Below are 25,144 nucleotides of genomic sequence, written 5' to 3'. Positions count from 1 at the left end.
GTGTGAGTGTGTGTGTGTTGCCTCTCGTACATTACACCTGCCTGGTAGAATGGATTTCCACCCCGAGCAATAATCAAGCACACTAGGGAAGACTGCAGTGTGTCTCTGTGTGTTAGAAACAATTTGTCATGCACACACAGCTACACACAAACTAGGTGTGAGTAAGCTTAAGTGTGTTTGTGTTTGTGTGTGTGTGTGCGTGTGTGTGCATAATTGCATTGTGCTTGTGCATTTGTGTAGATGCGACACACAGCTTTAAAGTAAACTAAACTAAATTTAATAAATATAGTTAAAGGGCCAGTGTCCTCAGAGATTTTCATGTTGCACAGCCGTGACTTTAAAGTAGCCCAGAGTGGACAAACCAAACACTGACTCCAGATAAGGGGCATTCACATGTTTTGCGTTGGCCACCGTTGTCAGCAGCCCCCTTCACAGTTTCAAGCAGTTTTGGAAAAGTTTTTATTCATTATTTTATTTTATTTATTTATTGCTGTTTTTACTGGTTTAAATCACAGAGCCTGTTTGTTTTGGAAAGGAGGAGACCTCTGTGGATAATCTGACACCCAGTAAAACCCCCTAATGTCTGAAAAAAGGTCACTCAATCAGGAAAACAAAAGAAAAAAAAACGAAAAAGAAAAAAGTGACCATTCATTAGGAGGTGCTGAGCTTAAGGCTTGTGTGTGACTTGTTGAACAGCGTAGGAAAAACATTGATTTGTAAAGTGAAACTGCTAAATTGAGGTGTTTTTACCAGTTTAAATCACATTCATTTGTTTTGGAGAGGAAGAGATCTCTGCAGGTAATTTCCGCAGATAATTTGGCTGTGGGTAAAAAAAACATTAGATGCAACTAAATCCCCCTAAATCTTACACACTGGGCCTCTGAAGGATCTCAAGTCTTGTATCACTGTTGAAACACAGTTTTTTCTAGAAATTAAAGCCACAGAACCAACACTTGAAGCCAGCATGGTTGCGGCCACAGAGGACAGAATCTACTGAATACTTACTGTATAGAGTTCTCTATGCGTGAGATGGTGAGAAAGGCTGCCAAGTTCGCCGTGTACGAGGAGATGACAATAAGAGCAAACATCCACCAAACGCCCATCATCATCCTCGTAGCGAGAGTGGTGTAGGGAACCTCTCCACCTAGAACGGCATAAAGAAAGACATTTAAACAAATGCTTAGTCACAGACAAAAAGATAGAAAAGGCATCTCATCAACGCATACAAGCAACTCTTAGCTGCAGGAGGAAAAGCTGTTAAAACAGCAGAGCGCATCCTGGAAGATTATGTTCGGATTAACAGATCTGATCTGATGCTCTGGCACAGATCTGATTTTCACATGGCGGCATAAAGTGGGATACACTGCAGAGAATTCAATCTATGCTCTTTTAGAGAGACATCAAAATCACACATCTTTGCTACATCTTTGAAATAGATAACATTTATATATTGAGGTAAAGGTGGCCTGTGCATACTGTCTGCAGCTCCCTGGAAATGTCTTAATATACAATAACTCTAAAAACGCCGGCAGGCATTACTGTTTGGATAGAAGCTGAAAAATGTAACGTGCCATCGCAATAAATTATCTTGAAGAACGTCTTGATCAATCTGAAAAGAATGTGTAAATGCTTGTCAGGCTTTCCCATTACGATCTAATGCTGCCTGGAGCATGTTACAATGAAAAGTGGCTTGTCCGTCTTCATGTATAAAACCTCTTTATCCCCGTCTTGTGTTGTACAGAGCTTTTGTGGCTTTGTGCTCTGAAATCATGTTGTGCTACACTAAAAAGCTAAATGCCTTGGCTTTCTGTGAACTTTGAAGAAGGCTGTCACTCTAACCCTGCTCATTGCAAAAAAAAAAATCATTTGTGTATTTACCACGAAAGAAAATAGCTCACATTTATCTTTGGCTTTTCTATTGTGCTAATCATACACATACACTGAGACGCACAGAGAAATGTTTAATTTGCAGCCAGTGAGCTCTTCCTCACTGCCTTTATTGAGACCCGTTAGAAATTAGCCTCATTCATCCTTGTAGCAGGGGACCATTGTAGCGTTGGCTCAGACCAACTGATGGCGCTCTCCTCGCTCCCACTTCCCCCAGTCCAGACTCATTAACATATCATACATACGTAATCCCATGTTCATTTGATTTTGAGCCCTTTCTCTTTCTCTGCTGTTTTCCTGCTTCTGCCATAGTCTTTTCAAAGATATTTCTGCATCTCATATAACATTTGATTTAATTCAAATATGTTATGTCTCTCACGTTCTCTTTGGGTTTACTGTATCTGTTTTCTTCAGGCAATACATTTGCTGTTGACATGAAGCTTTATCAGGAGCCTGATGGCATAGTAATGTATGGTACTGTACACTACGTATTCAGTTGAAATAATTGCTTTATGTGAATGCACGTGTCTTTACTTCCATGTTGCTTACCGTTGATGCTGCATGCTTTTAAGGAACCCTGGGGTGTGCTTTTAAAATGTGTTGCGCTTCATGGTTGTTTGAGTGTTTTCCCTGCAGAGGCACATGTACAGCACTGAGGTTATGAAATCCTTCTTTTCATTTAATGTGCCATTTTTTTTCTTTATCAGGTATTCTCACCAAGATTGGCATCTCTTGAACTGAAGACAAATCGAAAAATAACAGAAAAAAAGCAAGTTCAAATGTGGATAAAAACCTACAATGTTTAGGTGTATTCTATTAAGTTGTGAGTTTATGTTTTGTGTGTATTTCTTTCTAATGTTTGTATACACATAGAACATAATACAAAGTATCTGCCTTTGCAACAAATAGGTTTCAGAGAAAAAACACAGAATACAGGCAATTAATTAAAATATAATAAATATGTAAATAATAGTTTTGATAGAGTTCATGCAGTTTACTATTCATGAGAAATTACTGTGAATATGCCAGCAGGAAGATGAATTGAATCTTTTCCAGGAATAAATGCAACCGGCGGGCAGAGATGCTTTTTTTCTCATAACATAGGCTGCCAAAAGTGTCCAATATATGCCAAACCGTGACTGCAGTATCTTGGACTTCAACAGCTTTTAAAACATGACCTTTGTGAATCATTCCACCCGCGGAAGGTATTTGGGGATTTTGGGCTTCATGCTAGCAATATCCATGGAAGACCGATTAAGTTACCAGAAAAAAAGCTATTGTCGAGTCTCAGAAAAATTTTCATGTTGATTTCTGGCTGCACAAGTGATTTTATAGAATATTTAATACAGCTGGGAAAATGACTCTGTGGAGTTCTGACATCTGAATGTCCCAAAATCTGAGGGTAGCCAGACTTTTGTTGGGTTTCTTTTTGATACTTTACAGTTCTCTCCATCTCTGGACAATGTCAAAATCCAATCAAGATCAACAGCAGCAGTCTCTTTGAATAGGTTGTGCGTGTGTGAGGGAGAGAGTCAGATGAGGAGAGACGGAGGTAACATCCTAGTAAGATATATAAACTTGGATTCATGAAGCTCAATAAAACTAACTTAACACTGAGACGTGGGATGAAAAGGCTCTTGACACTGTCTATTTGAAGACTGGCCTGGCATTGATTTTAAAGGGGACGAAATGTCAGACACGTACTTTGCTACGGACCTAGACATCAGCTTTTAAAATGTTGCTAAAATACTAAGGTGTACAATAATTTAAGTTCCTCTCATGCTGTCAGTGTCTGTCTCACTCGACGCTCATCTTAGTTAACAAAAAGCACAGGTAGTTTTTGGTATTTACCTTTCAAGCGTCACTAACAACTACTGGCCATTTATGTGACACATCGACAACATCACGAAAAGACTGAATTCTCATGGGGAGAGCTGGCCCAGTGGACTGCTGTGTGGAAAATTAAAACTAAATATCCACTATGGTGCTGCAGTGACATCACCCTCTTATTAAGTACAGGACATTAAATATTTGTGCATCTACAGTCACGCATCACTGATGTATTAAAACATTGTATAAACTGGGTACTTTCAGTGCATCAGTACTCATACTTGAGTGTACTGTATCACTGGAAGCATCCTTTATACTGTGCTATTGAAAGCCATCTTTCAGACGGGAGAACACACCCAGATGGATGTCACCACTGAGGAGGAATACAGCCAGTCAATGAACCCATCAAGCTGGTGAGCAATTGAGTCCGGACTATGTAGGGATGGGTACCGAAACCGAGTATTAAATGGGCCCCAATGCCATTCGATAAGGTCTGGCGTTAACGCTTCTGTTATTGATATTGAAGACTTTAGTAAAACGTATTTCTTGTTTATCTAAGTTACATCAATGATGTCTTGCAGTTGTTATCTCACCAACTTGGTTTGTACCTTACACACAAACACACACACACACACACACACACACACACACACACACACACACACAGGTTCCCTGCTGTCAGTGATATACTCTCAAGTCTGCTTCTACTTCGACTTGATGACAATACTGCTGCTCATTGACACAAGTGCAACATCTTTTTTCCTGGCAAGTGCAGAAACATGAGCAATCTTTCAAAACACTATATTGTATTCAGACAATGGGTCAGCATTTTTCTGCCAACGCTAGATATCAAACAAAAGCCAGAGACTGCAGCCTAATAACTTACTGTGAGCAGTAATCTCACCACTTCTAAGCGGAGGAGCAGTCTCTCTGGCTCTGTGCCAAGTATCTCTTCCGTGTCACTCACTGCCTGCATGTTACCAGTGTTTTGTATGAAAGATTAGCATGAAGGTCCAGAGCGCTCACTCCGCAACAAAATCTGGGGACCAAAACATCCCCACAAATACACTGCACCGGCAAAAAAAGACTACTTAACTTGAAGCAATTTCAGTTGAATAAGAGGTCTCCGACTGATGATTCGAATCACTTTGAAGGGGCAGTCCTAAAAATTTTAATTTCTGTTGTAAAGTTGGGTATTTTAACATGGAGGTTGACTCACTTTTGGAGTCAGCCTCAAATAGTCTTTTCATGGAACAAGAGTTTTTGGCACTTCTGTGTTGGCTTCATTTTTCAGCCCTGGGGGTGACCGCTTGGTTTCAACTGACAGTGATAATCACTAAAAAGTGATCATGTTGACTTTGGGGGGCTGCTGATTGTGTTGACAACCGAGTAAAATCACTGTTTGAATAAGTTAACTGTTCTTCTGTAGGGATTCTTTCAATGAAGCTAACCAGGACTATGAAACAAAGCCAATGCTGACTTTTCTCTGCAGGACTTAGAAGAAAAGAGCTTCTGTTCAAGGCGTTCTTCAAGGCACCTTTCAAGTGTTCCTATGGTTGCATTCCTGAAAAACTCTTGTCAAAGGTAAGAAGGTGTGTGTGTCGCCATCTGCATGTGTGCATGTTTATGAATTTCAGAGGAGGCATTGCTAGCATGAAGCAGCTTTTGTGGATGTCAGCTTGGCAGCTTCAAAGGCACCCTATTGTGTCCCCTCGATATAGCTCTCCAATCTCACCACCATGTCTCTCTATGTTTCCCCTTTCATTCTCTCCTGTGTTCCCCTGTAGCTGCAGGCAAACAGTGTTTCTCTATTTCGTCCGATTCCATTCGAAATAGGGGCTCTAAATCAAAATTAAATGCGCCGTTTCATTGCAAAACATTTTGCAAGTATATGCCGTGTTTTATATTTTTAAAGTATATTTCCTTAATTCCAGGACGCATTAAGTCATTTTATTTTTTTAATTTTTTATTTTATTTTAACGCCATATTGTTTCGCCTTTAAGTCTTTTCTTAGTAACGCTGGGTTTAACATTAATAAAGTTCCAAAAATCTGAGAGCTGCCCGGTACCACTACACAGCTACACAGGCTGCAGTCTCCCACTCCTGCTGCTAAGCAGTTTGGCTAATTAGTCCTTCCACCTCTTTCTAATCCTCTCTGTTCTTATTAAAAGATTCTCTCAGACATTCTCTCTATCTCTGGTTTAATTCTCATCTCCTATCTTCCTGCCTTTTGGCTCATGTAGCTAAATGAACACACAAAACACAGATGAGTGTGTCACTGAGTCCCAAGGAAAAAGGGAACAAGGAGAAGAATAAAAGCCAAGAGAAAGATAATCCAGAATACTTTGAGCGGATGACTAACGGACTGGAAAAAGAGCAGAAAAACATGATTAGTTATAATAAAATCTTGCAATATAGAGAAACTACAATTTTGTTCAAGTTTAATCTGAACTAACTTGCTTCAAACAAATAACTGTAATACAGGTATTATGGTAACATGGTTTATATGATAAAAACTTATTATTGAGATCATTACACGTGTCCTAATTGTAACTGATCTGCTTTTTTAGGAAGCTGTACAAATATCTAGCAAAACTCCTATTCCTCAGATATACGAGGAACGTATATGACCCTCATCCCTCAGTTTTGGGACAATCTAATCAGAGAAGAACATAATTGGGCCAAATGCCCTTGATTCTGTGTGTATGCATGCACTAAATCTGATGGGGTGAAAGGCTAAGACATTTTTTGAAGAAAGTGGAACAAGTTGTGACAAGCTACGTTTCTAGTGGCATTTGTGAGACATTTGATGACTTTGTTACTTTTTTGGTCTTTGAGTTGAGTGTGCACTTGTTTAGGGTAAGTCATCGCGGTCAGTGGTGTCTTTGTATCTTCTACTAGATGACTGAGAGTAATGAACCCTCAGCGTGCTAATGATATATTTTACATTGTATTATGAGGAACTAAAAGTCCCACTATGTTGTACTTTAATTAATTAGTTTAATTTGATGTGTGTGTAACAGTCTATGTCTTGAACTTTATGTTTTGAATACTAGCATCTCTAGGTAAAGAAATGGCAGAGCATTACAGCAACAATAAACTATCATTACGCATTAATCATTTTGTTGGTTATGCCTTTTATGTTGATTTTGTGCATGCAATGCCAGAATAATGTACAGATGATGCAGAAATAAAAATGTGAGCAGCTGTGGTTTAGTGGAGGGTATACTCACCTCTCCTTCTGGCCATTTACAGTATATGCAAAAATCTGCCAAAAATCCATTGGAATACACAGGAGAGTGTGCCCACTTTTTCCTCAATAATCTACAAAGTAATACACCCACCTCATTTACAACCACAACACCACTGGCGAGCAGTCCAGACTGCAACAATATGAGCTCTTCGAAAGACAAGCCCCATGCTTCTCAAAGCATGTAATATTCATTCATTTTGCAATAAAAAAAGCATGTTTTCCAATTCCAGTAGTTCATTTTAAAGCCAATATCGGCCAATACAAATAATGTGCCTGTATTATTGCGCCTCCCTAGAAATAATGGCATCAGCATTAATTCATTTTTGTATAACCTGATCACCAGCTACAACATGAAAAAGGGGAGTATAACATATAACATGAGTGAATGTATAAGATACTTTTGTTGTTAGCTGCCTCCATTCTGGAAGCATAAATCACTTTTGCATCTTTCAAGTCAATTTGTTGATAATTACAGTTTTAACTATAATTACAACACTGAAACATGAGGCCATAACACAGTAACCAACTTCTGATCTGACTTTAAATACAGCCAGTGTTGTGTTATATATAGGTGTTTTGACAGAAAATCTGCATGGAAACAAAAGAGGAATATGGCAGCCTCACAGAGAAGTTTCTCTACCAGGAAAGAAGAATCTCTATCAGGAAAACATCCACATTTCAGTGTAAATGAGTCAAAGAGGGTCAAGTGCTAGAACAAGTGGCTGGACAAGGACTAAGTCTGCTACTCTGCACGGCCTACAGACAAAGACCACTTCACCCTTCACTGCATTCTGTCAATGTAAACAAGCACCTTCAGTCACAAGTTTATTTTTCTGGAGTGTGGTGAGAGGTGCTTGTGTAGATGTGTGGCTCTTCTCACAACAGCAGCAGCATTTTTTAATAATCAATCTCTCCTTCGCTCTCTGCTTTCCTCTCTACAACTTTAGACAGTGAGGAGAATTCACGGTGTCTGTCCACACACTCTGGAAATCCACTTCTATCAAACGTTCAATCATTTTTTAAAATCTACATTCCCGTTGCCAACTGTTCTGAGGCTCCTCTTCAAAGTTACAGCATCACACTCCAGTTTTTCTTGGATGAAAGAAGACCAGAGGAGTTCATTAGAGCTTTTTAAACGAGGAAAGGAGAGCTGGAATATGTTCAGCTAATGTCAGCTCCCAGTTGGAATCACTGCAATCTTGCCACAAAATGATGTAACTTTTTTTCCCTACAATTTGGACAATTTTATTCTTTCACAGCCCTGGAAAGTATCTTGCTGTAGGACATTTTTTGCAGAGTGGTACAGTGGTAGATTTACAACAAACAGGTGAAAACCCACTTGCAGAGCTGGTCTCTGTGAGGGCAGGACCATAGCGTTGGTGTAACATAAAGTACAAATCAGAAGTAGAAATGTGAAAAATATTTGAAATTGAAGAAAAAATAGGGAGTGCTGCACTGGGTCAGGGAACTAAGCATTGATGATGTTGAAGGTAAAAAAAAGATTTGACATTTTTCGATGACATTAAGAGAGAATACGTCTCTGTTTTAAAAGCTGAATCACAAAGTCATGTACGGACTCCAGCTGCCATTAGGCATAATAACAGTTGGATGAAATGGAATAAAAATTACATGCCTGTCTGTCAACGGTATTAGCCATCTTATGGTTTTTGAACAGCTGTACCTATCACAGCAGTAGTTGACTAGGTTGGCCTTTCCAAAAAAGAGAATAACAGAAGTAACTAGGGTTAATAATCACATTCACACTGACATTGAGATCAAATAAAACACAGTTTTCAAATGGCAAAAGCTACAAAAAATAAATAAAATAATAACTGGACAGTCGTGAACAGCTGACCCTGTGTGCTACACGTGCACACATGCTGCCGTGTCCTCCACATGACAAATGCAAATGAGCGTTAATGATGAAAACAACTATGCTCGAGCTTTGCTGCTCGCAGTCGTACTGTGAGAAAATGGCCGAGGCAAGGTTTAAATGCAGTCCACGTGTTTACACATTACATGGTTTTAAGATTAGCATAGCTCAGTGTGCAGTGTGTGATTAGCAAGGTGTGGTCGAGCAAAAGAAAGAGTGACGATGGTGGATGCGGTCAGAGCAGATAGGTGTTGCTGAGCAGAGCACAGGAGAAATTAACAGTAAAGCAGTCGAGTTGTATTTAACGTACAGTGCAGGTTTCAGCTTGTCCATGAATAAATGCTGCAATTCAGAGCACAGTCTGGAACAGGAATGGTTAACAGCATGTTTATGAGTCAGTGTGCACATTAGTGTGATTTGTTACAAAACTGACTGAGGATCATTTATAATGATATTTATTTTTCAGATATTAATGCTCACACAGCAGGCCTGCTGTTCTGTGGCACTTTGTTGTTATTTTTCAGATTTATTTGAGTTATGATGATTATATTACATGTTTACAGGGCTTAGAGTTACAAGTTCTAATATTCTATTATGTCTATTATGTTCGATTATATTCATGCATTGATTCATCGTATTTCATGAAAACACACAGGCCTGGCCTGCATGAAAGAACAGTATATATGCTGAATGTATCCAGTGTTGTGTTGGTCATACTACTGAGTGATTTATTTCAATTTTTTTTCAAACTGCATTCTGAATAGCAATCACAGCATTAAGCTAAAAGATCTTAATTTGATTATTTTTCTGTACTGTTTCAGCCCTAGAAGCATCGCAAAAACACAGAGCATTAAACAACGTGCTGCCAAAGGCAGCTGACTTTTAATGCTGAATTTACATTTCTTGAGATATTGAATTCCTGGTCATGTCATGTTGTTTTTCATGCGTAATATTGAATATTTTTATTTTGTAACTCAATGATCCACACAAAAGCTGTCACTGACAGCTACTGACTGTGTAGGCTACATCAAAACCACAACAATGCTAATATAAAAAAAGCCTGGAAGGGGATTTCATACAAAGCAGTGGTGGGTGACAGATATAGCACTGATAAAAGTCAGGAATTATTCTTAAGCTGAAAACATACTGCTTTGCTTTACTTACGTTCTTGCTATAATCACAATTAACTTGCATTTTAATTCCAGTCTAAATATTTATATCAAAACATATTTACTTCATCTCCTGTAGTTGCCACACCTTGTGTTATGCACATGCACACAGTATCAAATGGACAAGTAAACAGGTGAGGTTTCACGGTGATGAAAATTTAAAAAAATGTAGCGCTGCTTTCACTTGTTTTTGTGTTGTCAGAGAACAGAGTCCTTTAAGATGGTAGTGAAGCTCTTTGAATCTGGGCATTTAATGAAACAGAAAACTTTGTTTTTCTAAACAATTATGGCATGTTTGAAACTTTCTTGTACTGTCTAAATATTCTCACACAATCTACTTTGCCAACAATGTAGTTTATAAAACAGCAGGGCTTTTTAGATTTCTCTGAAACACTGAAGGAAGCTTTTCACACACAATTCTGTAAAGATGTTTTTCTCAAAGCCTCCTGTCTTAAAACAAAATCATGAAGTCTATGGTCTTTCAAACCATTCAAAGATAGAAGGCTGTTCAAAGCAACAGCGTCTCATCAAAGAACTACTTCATCATTGTCAAAGCACAAGATTATTTAATCAAAGTCAAAATTTAAACATGAGTACTCACACTGCATGGTTACATGTTGTATTAGTTTGTCTACTTTGACTGAAAGGGGCAGAAAGAAAACAGAAATTGGAGAAATGAGATGTTTTCTGCGCAAGAAAATCTGTTTTAAGTTATAACCCTCAAGTTCTTGAAGCCACTTGAAGCTGAGAAAAACACATTTTCCTTTTAAATCTAAATCAAAACAGTGCATATTATCTGTGCTTTGGCAAATTCCATAATCTCCTATATCTGCAATTATGAGTAATTAACACTTTCCAGCATCTCCAGGCAACATAACGTGCGAATTTGATAGAGTGTGTGTGTGTGTTCGTGTGTGTGTGTTTGTGCATGACACTGATTATATCACACCATTAGTAATAACCAGGTTTGTGAACTCATAAGCTCCGGTTCCAGCAAAAATAAACCAAAAATCATTATAACTACAGAATAACTTCATGAATACCAATGATTTTAAATTGTAGGACAGACTGCCAAAGAATCTCAAAGAGCTTTGATTGTTACAGGAACATTTTGGGGGCAGTCTGAATAATCTGACAATGAAAGAACTTCTTTTTGTTTGGAGTCAACAAATTTAGAGGCTTCACGAGGCAAACCGAATCAAAGCCAAACATGCACGCGCTCACAAAGAGCATATAAACATGTCTACGCACAGTTATTTATTTGTTTTGAGTGAAATAAACAGGGACAGCCGGAAACAGGGATGAAAAATTAGTCAGATACAGGAGCTGTTTTTTCCTGCAGGTTTGGAGCACAAAATTATTCTATGAGCCAACTCATTTGCATCAAACACATTCACAGTATTTCTCTACCTCTCTCACTTCTTCTCCCCGCACCTCTCGCTTCCCCCTCCCTCTCCTCGTTCCCCCCAATCCTTGTTGACATGCTGCAGTTAAAGGTAGCTCCAGATGAGTGTGGCTTTGAAACCAGCAGAGCGGCAGGCACATCCAGGAGGTTTTTATATGTATGTGGCTTTCTTGTAAAGCTTCGAATCTCACCACTGAGCAAGCACCTCCACTGCTTTAGATTATACCCCTCTACTGTCTGATGACTTGAAGGAATTATTTATTTTTTTTTACCATCTATTCCTCCTCCAGCACTTCAATCACTCTCGGCTGACGGTGTCCAAGTGATTATAAACAACTCGGGACAGACGTATAGCGGTGTTGGGGCCAGGGTGACGAGGGAAAAAATGAGGGAACAGAAAGGGAGGAGGAGGATGACGGAGTGCATGGCTCCCTCCTCCAGTGCCTCTCCTGCCTCCTGCTCTTCAATCTCTCTATTGTACATGGGCCGCCTCTAATACCCCTGGCTATCAGCCAAAGCGAAGAGGGATTTTCCATGTGGTTAGCAATTTTTTCAAGCCATCAAGCACCACCATTATAAGGATCCAAAAGGCCAGTAATGTTGTGGATTTGAGCTAAGATGCATGAAGTTTACGATTCTGAGATGTGCTTAATGGTATCTCCATTCCCAGTATGCTTTCTGATTTCCTACAAGAACCTTAGACCATCATCAAAACATGATGGAATATAAGCACAAACCAAACAGAAGAAGTTTTATGTGTGTGTTTTTGGAATGTTTGCTTTTAATAAAGTTTCGGATACACGGTTGGGATTAAGAAGAGATAGCAAAAGGGAATGATTAAAAGCCGAGAGAAAAATAATGACAACGTAATGAAAGTGTTCATTTAGGTCTCGATCAGACAACCGGCAGAAGGCAAAGAGCATCCGACTGCTTTTCTGTTGAATCTTTCCCAGATCACACAGAGTGCTTTTTGCAGCTTGCTGCATCTTTTTTCAAAACTGTAGATAGGTAACCACTGATGCAGCTGTCCTTAACTTAACTGCTTTTTTGCTGTGACGCAAACTCACAGATCTGTACCTTCAAATCTGCATAAAAATGGACAGGCAGAGGGCAGTAGGTCTGCCTCTGATGGAGGGTGAGAGACTGCTCTCACATAGTACACAAGGAGATACGAGATATAAATAGGAGAAATCCCATGGAGCATCATCCACTGGTGGTACTCCTGCTTTGCCAAAATAATGGTCTGCAGTTCAAGGCATAGTTTAGCACGAGTCAGGGACAGTTTGGCAATCTGCTGTAAATCATCGGGGCTGATTACATTGTTCAGATATGTGTTGCTGCTTTATATGGTGACAATGAAAGTGAGCTAATGTTAGCTTCACACAAACCAGGTATGCTCAGTTCATCTCACTGGACAATGGGAATAAACGCCAATGATGTGTCCAGTTTTTAACTCAGGGCCTTCTGGGCACAGAGAGAAGAAAAATAAAAAGCTCTCAGCAATGCAAAAAGCAGCAAGCAGGAGCCTTCACTGACCCTGAAAACCTTTACAAAAAGCTGCTCTAGGCTGCTAAAACACATCTAAGAAGATCACAAGGAAACCGGTAATGACTGAGAGGGAAGAGGAAAAGTAATGATAGTGTTGACAATACTATATTCCTTTTCTGTTTGTTACATTTCTCAATATCTACTAATCAATAGACAAATAATTATATATTCTACTGTATTGTACCAACTTAGAAAGTTGATAGGAGGTGATTACGTTGATTTGAAAGTTAGTCTTCAGCTCATGCATCTTCTGGCTAATTGCATTTATCTCTCTAACAGCAAGAGGACTTAATTAAAATGAGTTTTAAACTGATTGTTTTATGACTGTCATCCAATTTTTTTTAATTGTGACAAGAGAGGTCTTGATTACACTTAGCATAACAAACTCAAATTGCAATCAGCAACTTGGCAACCAAAATTCCACAATCAACTTTTCAGATTTTTTTTATTTTTTTCCACACTTCTGTGTTGATATTTCAGGTGACAAAGTATGCAGCACTTTCATTTCTTGTGTGTGCACAAAAGGCTCATATAAATCAATATCATTTACATATTCATTTCATTTTGTTATGTGATGGGGACAGTGTGCAATATGTAAAGTATATTGCACCAGATACACTAAAACTCAAAGTCAATTTTCACATGAAGTCCCTGAGCGGCGCAGAGCTCTATGCATTTCTCAAATCCGAGCGGTTTAATTTCTCTGTGTGTGCCCATAAAGCTCACATAAAGAGAATAAATCCATAATGTTTAGTGTATAATTTATTAGCCTTTAATACTAAGTACAACATGTGCTGGAGGAGTTTTGGTATTATGGTGATTGCTTCAATAAAGTTATTAATATTCATGACTAATGGATAAATCTTTCATATTGGCAATGATTCACCTCTGATGTTGACAAATCACACCAGATCGGTTTGTCATGACGTGCTCTACATACAGACACCCATCTATAGTAACACGCTAACACAATAACATGCAACTGAATACACATGTGCACTTGTATGTACACGAGAGGCATGTAGGAATATTTTGCCACCAACAATTACATCTTCCCCCTCCACTGAATTTTTAAACCCATCTTAAAGGGAAACACCACATTAAATAAGAAATAATCCAATATGTTATTTCCATGATCTTGGAAAGTTCAAACAGTATTTATCTACATGTGCTGCTCTCTCTCAAAGCCAGAGACTTTTTTTTCACCCACATTAGCTTTTTTCTGTAGCAGTGTTCTCATTTCCAGGTTTTCCCACACATTCATTCATTTGTGGCGGCTCACCACGTTTAAATCTGCCACCACGAATGGATTTTCTATTTTTGTAGCTGGACCATTCATTAGGAGCGCTGTTGAAATATATATCACTCTCAAAGTGCAAAGCATACACTGGGCAGTGACGGAGCAGCAGAACGTTAGGCGCACTGAAAGTGAAACTTAATCGTTTGTTTTTGCTGTGTTCAGGGACCAACAAAAACCTCCGAACTATACAAACAGACACACTTATTTAAAAGAAAACTGGCATTTGGCAGAGAGCTTTTTACATTTACTAGTAATTTTGGACTGTCTTGGACCACATAAATAATATGTATGATTACTGAAAATGGGCATAGCTCCAAGCTCCAAGACCAATCTATATTTCTTAGCTTTTCAATGATCATGATGAAAGACCCAAAAAGGCCAACATTTGTTTTTTATTTGCTTGTATGTCATTTTATTGCTTTTGTAATGCCATTTTGTGCTATGATACATATTTGGTTATACCTGTGTTTCTATTTGATCTTGCCTCTGTTTTATTTAATCACTTTGTAAAGCACTTTGGGCAACATCTTTTGATTTTAAATACGCTTCATAAATAAATCTAACTTTACATGTATGTACACACATATACATGGGTGTGCATACACAGTGAAGGACTATTAAGATTTGGGTTTTAAGAGGATATAAGTGATTGTGTGCAATTATATGAAATAAGAAGAATGAGAAGGGGAGAAATGTTTCCTGGGTTTGGACACTGATTATAGGAACATGGCATGATACAAGACAAAGCAGATATCCAATACTGGTGGTTATAAACCTTTACATTTTAAGATAAATTTTGTTTCAAAATCTTTGCATATAAAGTATTTGGGGAATTGAAAACATACAGAGATCAAAGGGAAGCGAGAGCCAATTTGAGTGTGAGGAGGCGAGAGCGTCAGAGAGAAACAGCCAAACTGACCAAACCAAAGATCATCTAAATGGATTAAATAAGGCCCCTGTTCGATGTGTGTGTGCAAATGTGTGTGTGTGTCTGTGTTAAACAAGTGTTTGATCTGGTTGTATGCTGTGCAAACATGTCGCATCATTACTGCAGGACACAGATTTTACACTTTTTAGTCACTTGCTATCTTATACACGATGTACTGAAAAAAAAAACAAAAACAAACCGAATTTCTCTGCACACTCGGAAATGCACAAACAAGTCAGCATTTGTCTGCAAACTGCATCTTTACAAGTGAGTAAATATACTATTAATCTTCAAATGTGTTTGTTTTTCACAAGGCTGAGGCAATTTCAGAGGTTAGAGATCCACTTTCTTTGGATTTAGGGAAAATTTTGAAAAAAGACAATATGTTGATAATGAGCATTAACCAAGTAAGCAAAACAAAAAACCAACAACAACAACTAAACACTAAGGACAAAATGAAAAAAAGTCACTAAATTAAGCAACTAAACAGTCCAATTACATCGACACAGAGTGACTATCATATATCAACTATATGAGAGGGCAGATAACAGTTATCATAAAAGTTAGAAAATCTGACTCCATTGTGACTCTTTATGGCAATTAGAAAAACACTGCTTCACTGCAGAACTTATCAAATATGCCACTGATTTGTCTTTTGTCATTGTATCTATATTTATTGCATTTGATGAAAAACTTCTTATCACAAGAAGATGAAAACGCAATGTCTCAAATGTCTTTTTGTTCTGCTGCAGTTTTTCTCAGCAAAATGTCACCTTACCCACATCAGTATACTTTGAAGGATTAAAAGCAAGCCTCAACAAACTATATCACATTGTGACAAATACTACATTTTGTAAGGCAGAAAGCTGTCTTGGTACATTTAAGATGCACGAGAGAGGTAAACAAAGTGCTGCAGTCTCTTCTGAGGAATTTCTGTCTCTTCTCTATTTGGATTTTCAGCTTCCCATCACTCTGCACTTAAGAGACCAGAGAACAAGAGCCAGTTTGCATTTTGAGTCCAGTATGTCTTTAACTCTATCTTTGCAGAGTCGACACGTTCAGAACATGACTTACGAGTTCAGTGTGTGTAATAAGAGTATGAACTTCAATATGGGTTCAACTGGGGGAAAAAAAAAAGATATTCAAATTGTACAGAATAGCCCTCGGGGCTGACGCTGAAATGGGGTTCTGTACCCACTGCGGTTTGCTCGTGGAAGTCGGCTCAATTTCACAAAAAGGGAGCAAATTAAAAGATTGAAATGCAAATTATTCTCCCACTTAGCTTTGCTTCGGAGTGTGCTCACCATGCAGTTATCAGCTATGTCTGCATGTGTGCGAGAGGAACAATATAGAAAAAAAGACTCCTTCTGCTAATGCCTACATATATATACCGTACGTGTGTATGTATTCAGGGGAAAAAGATAACACTTTACATTTTTTCATTTCACTCTCCTTGTCCCTATAGAAGATAGTGCAGTTCATGTTTTATAGTACATATGGACAAAAAGGAGCCACGTTTTTCAGTGGTGTTTTGATGGCCCTTTACAGAGAATTGAAATTAATTTGAAAAGGCAACTTTGTAAATCGATTTTTCTGGCAGTTTGCTTTGCTCTCTCTGTGGTGTTTTCTCTCTCTCTCTCTCTCTCTCTCTCTCTCTCCTTCTCTTGTTGGCTTTGAAATTTTGCTTGTAATGATGATATTTTGGAAAGGAGCTACAGTGGGAAAGTCACTGGTGCACAGACAGCAACATACTGTACCCAAACAGCTCCACTCATCTTCTCACCACAACTGGCACACACATCTCTCCAGCATTTGGAGCCATGAAACAACACACTTGAGAATCCAGTGCCTCCAATCACAGACTGAGGGAAGGAAATGACTGGAGTCTGATGCATCGGTTTTTGCTTTCTGAAAAAGTGTTGGGTTTGGGCTGTTTTCAAATATTATTTATTAATAAATTATACTCTCTTTTTCTGTCTAACTCTAACCACAGCAGATTTTCTGAATAAATGCGTATATATGGTGCAATAGGATACGCAATTCCAATAGAGGGAATATGTCATAAAGGTGGCCAGATGGGGTCACTAAAAATCTCGAGGTGCAACACCAAAATAAATAAATAAATAAATAAATAAAATTACAGGTTACCAAATCAGAAAAAAACAATAGATAATTGTGAGTGATTGTCATGGTGAGAGCAATATGATCTTGTGCATAGTACATTGTTCTGTTTTTAGTTTGACTCGTCAGTCATGTTTGGTGAAATGAAAAATGAAACGTCGTTGCTTAATAGCTAGATATGAACAGGTTAGGCAGATGGTTTGTTATTGCGAGACTCTACAGTGTCTGGTGCTGGTCACTGGCTGCCATTTGTGTGGTGTTAAGGCCAAACATCTAGCCCATGAGGAATGGCTTATTGGCAATTACAAGCTAATTGTGTTTTGTGCTGCTTGGCCAGGTCCACAGATTATTTCTTATTAGTGAGAAAGCTTTGAGGATGTCCAAAACATGCACGTCAGTCTCTTTAAACATGGATTATTAAAATATGCATCAGGTGTTTCATATTTTGCAAGTTGGGTGTTGTCACAAATAAAACATACTACACATAACCACACCCAGCTGTCATTTATATGGTATCTTAATGCAACAGTACATTACAGCTGCACAGGTTATGAGAAAAGTATGTTGTCACCACTAGTTGGCAGGGCAAGCAAAATTATTACGCTATAGGCACACTTACCCTTTTAAAGACGTGGGTGCAGGCCAGTTTTTGCCCTTATTTCCAAAAAGACAATATTCCTATTTAGCTGTTTACCTTACTAATGAAAATGAATATTCCTCTAATAATCCTGTTTACATACAGTCGTCTCAACTCTAATTAATGTGAGTAACCTAACATTTTATCACATCAAAGTGTAAAAAAGTGAAGGGCTGGAGCTGTTTGAGTCATTTTGCTGCTTTACATCAAAAAGGATTTTTTCAAAGTATCCCCCCAGTGGCAGACTTGCGAAAATAACCTCCCTTTTTTCATTCATTCAACCAACTTCTTGAAAAGGTTGGTGTTGCTATATTTGCACATATCCAAAAACCTGTTGATATCCAAGTATTTTAAAGGTTTAGAAGTAGGTGAGTTTCTCCTTTCAACCAGAAATGTGAGCTTTACTTTTGAGCATGCATCTCTGCTCATCCTTACAAACTGCTGGCTTGTTGGTTTGTGTAAAACATGTCATGACAACGCACAGAGCCGACTGCAAATAGACAAGAGACCGTGAGTTACAAGCTACAATAAACTCCACAGTTAAGGAGCATGGTCTTTATGCTCTGTTTACATGGCCAAAGAATGCTTTTAAAACCTGAATATCGCCACATCCCACAATTTAATCTGAAAATGATGAATTTGGAAAAATGCCTATCTCGAATAGCTTAATAAAAATATTATGCTGTTATCATTACCTGCATCAAATATTGGTGTTCATATACACAGTCAGTGGTGTGCCAAAGCAGACCACTTGTCTGGAAATTAAGATTTGTCTTCGTCTTTTGTCCTAGAAATGTGACTGAGCATGCTTTCCTCCTGTTTTGTAGCTTTTACATAACAGCCATAACAACATTTTCCAGAGGCCTTTGTGCAATTGAGTTGTGACAAAGCATACACATGTCAATTTGATTTGTAAATTTCAATTTATGTCAGTTCAGATTGCAGTTCATTACACTGACTTGTGTACAAAGTATCTTATATTTATATATTTTAAATATATTTGGCAACATAATTATAAACTCATTATTCTTAACTCACGCACATGTACTTGGGTGATTATGTGCCTGCCCTTCAGAGACACTCTGACCAACTTACTGCATCACTGCTTAAACATTCATTAAAACTGGCTGCGTTAGCCTTGGAGAGCTTTTTCTTATTCCCTGGAATGAATGGAGGTGAAGCAGCCGGGGAAGTTCCAGACTGCACCGGGCCAAAGTGTGGAGACCGGTGATAAACCTCTGCCCTTTTTCTGTGTGTGTGTGTCTGCATATGCATGTGTGTATGGCTTAATGTGGTAACTTCCTAATGCCCTCCTAGAATAGCTGGTGTAAGAGCACTGCTCTGAATGTGTGTGTGTGTGTGTATAAGTGTGTGTACCATATGCAGAAATTGCTTGACATTGGACTTATTACAGAAACACTCATTTCTCCTCTTCTCTCCTCCTTTCTACGAGCCTCATCAGCACTTTTGCTTCCTTTTCACAGTTGAAAGGAACATCAAAATGACGGAGTCAGCAGAAATTTCTTTGAGCTTATTTACAGGCTGTGTTTCCCTGCTCGCCTCTTATATATGGATCAATACAATCTGTGTATAGTATAAGGGTTACAACAGCCAACAGGAAGTAACGGCTCTGTGTGTGTGTGTGTGTGTGTGTCTGTGTGTGTGTGTGTGTGTGTGTGTGTGTGTGTGTGTGTGTGTGCACCTGTTAGTGTCAGTGTGTGTGGGCATTTTTTGTGTATATGCTTATTTCTAAAGGGCAAAAGTAAGGGCTTCTCCTGCAGAAGGGGTATGTTTCACACACCAGTGTACAGCCAATCCATAATGTCTGAAGGTTGTTTTAAAAGTGGTGATGGATTAAACTATTTCTTAATACCTCAACCTAATAGTCTTCATTGGGGAATATCAAACAGGAAACTAACAGGGGAGTTGTAGTTACTGCCCATTCTGTAAAGAATGTGTTCACAAACATACGTTTCCCCTCAAACTGATGTTGAATCTCAAAGCAAATCTTAAGAGATTGAAGTAGAAAAAGTTAGACAAAAAAAACTTACAGCAACTATGAACCTTCCTGATGAAAACTGCCCAAAACAAACAGACACAAGACAAAGTCATTCAGATTACATCCAGGACTTTCTAACCTCTCTGTTTTTCTCACCAAAAGACACACACACACACACACACACACATTCACGTGTGTCCACCACACACACACACGCACAGTAAATTCAGCTAGCAGCTACAGTACTGTTGTCTCATTATAGGTGACTGCATGCAGGCCGTGTCTTGTTCTATCAAACCAATAAGACCATGGGTGCCTTTCTGAGTGCAACTTGTGACAGACGGCTCTCTCAGCAATTTTCCCTTGACTGGGGCAATCTGTGTGTGTGTGTGTGTGTGTGTGTGTGTGTGTGTGTGTGTGTGTGTGTGTGCGCGCGCGTGCGTGCGTGCGTGTCTTCATGCGCACACGTCTCTGTCTCTGTGAGTATGCGTTTATTTCTAAGCTCTTTCACTTGATAGTGATTGTGTTTGAGTCGCTCATATTCAATTTTAACACTGTCATTTTCAATATTTCACATCTCACAACCCACATGCCCCCTCCTCTCTCTGTCACTCCTTTCCAACATCTCATCCTGCTCTTCCTCCGCCTTTTCTCAAGGGCAGCATGTCCACGCTCACTGTGACAATTTACACAGATCTGCAACTAAAATTAACCATGAAGTCATACATCCTGCGTAGCCTAGGTTTTGTGTATCTGCCTTGTTTATCCGCCAGTTTTGGTCTGTTTGTGTCTTTATAGTTTCACCTGAGGTTTTTACAACCACAGGACGATAAGGAATATCTTTCAAAATAAGTTTACCTTGTGCTCAATTTTTATTTCATCTGGTATCTTTGAGTCAGGCTTAAGAATTTGTTGAAGGTAGCCTGTGGAGGTTCTTGTTTTGTTTGTAGCACACACACACAAGAATGAATGCAGTAAGTTAAGCTGTTTCAAAAAAGTTTCTCTCTATCTCACTTTTATTTCTTGCTGCTATTGTTCTCTGTCTCTTTGTCCTCACCCCGCCTTCCCTTTGCCCATTTTCTCCCTGTCTCACAACCATTATTACACTGAGTAATTTTGTCAGAGCAGATATGAATTATGAGCACAGAGTTTAGAACCATATTGATTATGGAAACTCTGTTAAACGGCATGGACAGCAGTTGATGCTCTGATTGGCTAAAAGTGAGCCCAGTTTCTTCTCTTTTTTTTGATAAGTTTAGGAGAGCATAATTGCATTTTGCATTTTACTTTTGATTAGGCAGAGAAGTGGTCCTCATCTCTAGAGAACGGAGAGGTAATGTGAAAAAAATGTAGTCGGGCAAGACCTCAGAGAATAGTTTTCACAAGTGCTCTCTGTTCTTCTAGTAAAAAAAATCCTACACTCCTAAACACTGTTTTCCCCTCTGTTCTTGTAATTTTTTTTATTTGTTGATTTATTTTGTACTGGAGACCAATAGCATACAATTTGCCATGCTCACACCTCCCTTTACCCACAGACAAAGGCAACTTTACTGGTGATTAATTTCAGGGAGTAACTCGATACAAGTACCAGCTTTACAAGATCATATTACAAATAATGGTAATCTGTTTTTTGTTTTCAGGAATGCCTTCTTTTGGCATATTCTTTCGCACAACACATGCCAGCAAAGCTGTTGGAACAAATCTGAGTGCAACACCATCAAGTCTAGGATAGTTCAAGAGCTGTTTCTATATCCAGATAGGTATTATTCATTTGGCATTATGTGCCTAAATTGTGAAAAAATGTGTTACCCTCATCTGCCAATCAAATTAATGCTAAATGCATAAGCAAACGGAGTCTGTCATGCCTGTGACCAGCTGACCATGCCAAAGTGGATGGCCATGTTATCGGAGAAGAACACCTTTCAGTGGTTGAAATTCTACAATATTTTCAGCTTGAAATCATAAAAGCGCTCTAACATTACTGTACGGTATAACAGCTGAAAATCATCAAACACAGACATGATGTAAAACATACAGACACACACAATCTGTCTGTTGTTCTATGGTCGGGAGACAAGAGGTTACTGGCCCTTGAAGTGGTTCAATTGAATTAAAAGAAAAACATTTTATTAATTTACTTCCATTACACAATTTCAAATTTGTTTCATCAAAACGAGCTATTCTCATCTCACAGTTTAGGTAGTCACAGTTGGAATGAGAGCAAACAACTGAACTGTCATGAATAATGTTACTTTCCTAAAAACACTAAAAAAAAATAGACTCTTGAACTGTGACCTGATAAAAAAAAACCTGCTACTTCATTACTGTAATAATAAGCTGCGTTTAGTCTCCCAAAAGTTCTAGTGTTAGTTAAGCACATATTTTTCTTATCCAAATTGACAGTAGTTGGCTTCTCATAAAACATTTCTATGAGAGAGATACTGGCTCTCCTCTTTAAATATAAGCAGGAACAAAACATTCTCCCAATCACCAATGCTCAATGACGTGTTTATCACAGAGGCTGAGAGAAAAACAGAAATCCATTATTTCAAGCAAAAGATACTTGCTGTATAAAGATGAATTGACTAGACGAGAAAATGTCAAATGCAACATTTGAGTGAATTAAAGTGCTGTAGGATAACTAGGGCACTATGTGATCTAAATGATCACTATTAAAATTCCTAATTATCAGCCCAGTCTTAAGGCTCAGGTTATGCTCAAAACAACTAGTTTGTATGTCATGCTGTGCAACTTTGTCAGAAATAAAATGTGGTAATAGTCGTTCTGAGCTGCCACACGGGGAGACAAAGTTAAAAGCTCACTTAAGATTAGCTGCATTAGAAAAATTACACAGAGAAATGAGTGTGTCAAGAATGACAGCACTGAAGTAGCTAAAATAGGAGTGAGATGATGATCATTGTGCAAGTGACAATAATAAACAAGCTTAGACTAACAGATGCAAGCAATAAATACATGCATAATTCTAATGAAGGCAGTTGCACTGGCAATTGTAGATACTGAAGTAATGTTACTGTCACTCAAGACTTGAAGACAACTATTATAATCTTAAACTCTGGACATCACATAAAGACTGACTTTAACACATTTCCAGCTCAAACAATCTGATCACATTCAGACAGGAAGCAAATGATGTAAATCCTTAGCAGCATTTAAATCACATGTTGTGCCTTTGAACTGTCAGCTGTCTGACACCTATCTGTGTCTGCCGAGACTGAGGAGTCAAAGGGTACAGGTGACCCGGGCCAAGCCAGGACACAGAGTGAGAACAAGAAAATGGAAGGAGTAGAGAAGCAATGGCCAAATTTCTGTCTAAAAAAAAAGTGTGAAGAAGCACCAGGTATGACAGGCAAAGCTTAATGTGGCAAAGCTAAGGAGCCAGGCAGAGGAGCAAATAAAACCCACTGTAGATCATTATAAAGCTAGAGTGAAGATAGTGGTATCATATGAAACTAGATGACCAATGCATGCATCCATGTCATGCTATTTTGCTGGAAAGGGGCTAAATAACACTCAAAAGTAAGGCTAAATTTTGGCAAGGGAAAAAGTGGCATTGCTGTCTTTCAAATAAGTGTACTTATGTTTCTGCACACTGGGGTTCCTAAACAGTCTTTGAATTGCATAAATTGGATATGACTAGGGATTTAATGGGCCCAACTGCATTCATGTGTGATGATGTTTGTTCCTATAGTAGCCATTTAATTGTAGTGAGACCATTTTGTATAAAATGACTAGGGCTGTAACCATCTCAGAATTATGTGAGTTGAATCAGACTTGGCTTTTCAATATGAATATCGAAGATTCATTGTTTTGTCCATACAATGTTTTAAAGTTTGAATGGGGCTAAGAGGGGCGTTCAGTGTGACAGGTGGATTTATGTAATATATCAAACAAGTTACGGCACTAATGACAGATTGCAAATGTGCCACAAAATGTGCAAAGATATTAAACATAAGCCAGAAACTGTATTGTGTGAACCCGCTGTGAGTTGTATATTCAGCACTTCTTCACCTTATGGTGCCTTCTCTCTCTCTACCAAAGACTAGCATGCAAGTCAAGAGACACTCACTTCACAGCAAAACCTGGGGACCAAAGCGTCACCAGAAATACACTGACTAACAAAAGACAAGACAAGACAAGACAAGACAAGACAAGACAAGACAAGACAAGACAAGACAAGACAAGACAAGACAAGACAAAAATACTGTTAGCACTCTCCATTGACTGAGGGGTGTCCGACTCACGATTTGTATCTCTGATGTCAAGGGGCAGCCCTAACAATGACCTATGAATCTGTAACACTGAATTTGGGAATGGTTGCTAAAGACTCCATCTCTGTCATAACAAGGCTAATGGCCAAGGGCTTATTTAAAATTGCCCATGTTGGTATTTGAGCTAAGGGTGGGTGGATGCTGGTGCTGGAATAGATGTGGTTGAGGGACCCAATTTAGAGAAAAAAAATGTCCTCTTGTCCATGATCACTAATGGCTGGCCTGGGTAGAGAAGTATGCTATTATGCTTCCTCAGCATTTATTTTGGCCTTCTGTATCCACCTGCTTCCCTCCCCTTGTCCTCTGTCTACCTTGCAGTACGTTTATTTACAGTCATAACAACAGCTCTCCTGTTGGTTTGGCCACTGTGAAAACTTAAGCCGTTCTGTATTTTTTTCCAAACCCTCTCTATTGTTATATAGTCCTGCCTCAGCAGCCACTATAATGACTGACTGAACACTAACAAGGTGTCTAACAAGGTATGCAGCACTTTGCTCTCATGCTGTTTTATCTCTTTTGACTGACCTATCTTCTATTCCTCCTTTTCTCTTTCTTCTTCAATCTGGCTGAGGTGTTTTTGGAGTTTAGCGGGAGAGCGGTAGAGAGGGGGTTGCCTTGTCAACATAAATTATCACAAAAATCTTGCAAGTATCGGGATTCACACTGAGGGTTATTGAGGGTAATCAGGACTTCACTCATCACTATGTCTTTTGTTAATGAACAAAAGGAAGCAGTAAATTTATTCTTGCTTTCTATTGTCTTTTGATAGTCGAAGGTTGCATCACTCTCCATGTCTGTTTGATCCGCCTTCGCAGAGCTGCAATCATTAACATTCCTAGTCATTAACTTGAGTTTTTAAACATATTATGATGCTTTTTTGTTGTCCTTTTCAGGCATTAATTTGT

At 38.7% G+C, this 25,144-nt stretch overlaps 1 protein-coding gene across 1 annotated transcript in view; it reads right to left on the bottom strand.

Moving 5' to 3' along the window:
• grid2 (glutamate receptor, ionotropic, delta 2) overlaps nucleotides 1-25,144 on the bottom strand; it is a 475,468-nt gene that overhangs the window by 72,561 nt on the left and 377,763 nt on the right. Inside the window, exon 11 of the mRNA XM_042488775.1 lies at nucleotides 1,006-1,144. Within this exon, the coding sequence (XP_042344709.1) occupies nucleotides 1,006-1,144 (139 nt within the window). The remainder of the gene's footprint in view (nucleotides 1-1,005; nucleotides 1,145-25,144) is intronic.

Source organism: Plectropomus leopardus, chromosome 6, assembly GCF_008729295.1.
Source record: "Plectropomus leopardus isolate mb chromosome 6, YSFRI_Pleo_2.0, whole genome shotgun sequence".
Classification (NCBI taxonomy): Eukaryota; Metazoa; Chordata; class Actinopteri; order Perciformes; family Serranidae; genus Plectropomus; species Plectropomus leopardus.
This window is presented reverse-complemented; position numbering and strand designations above follow the sequence as displayed.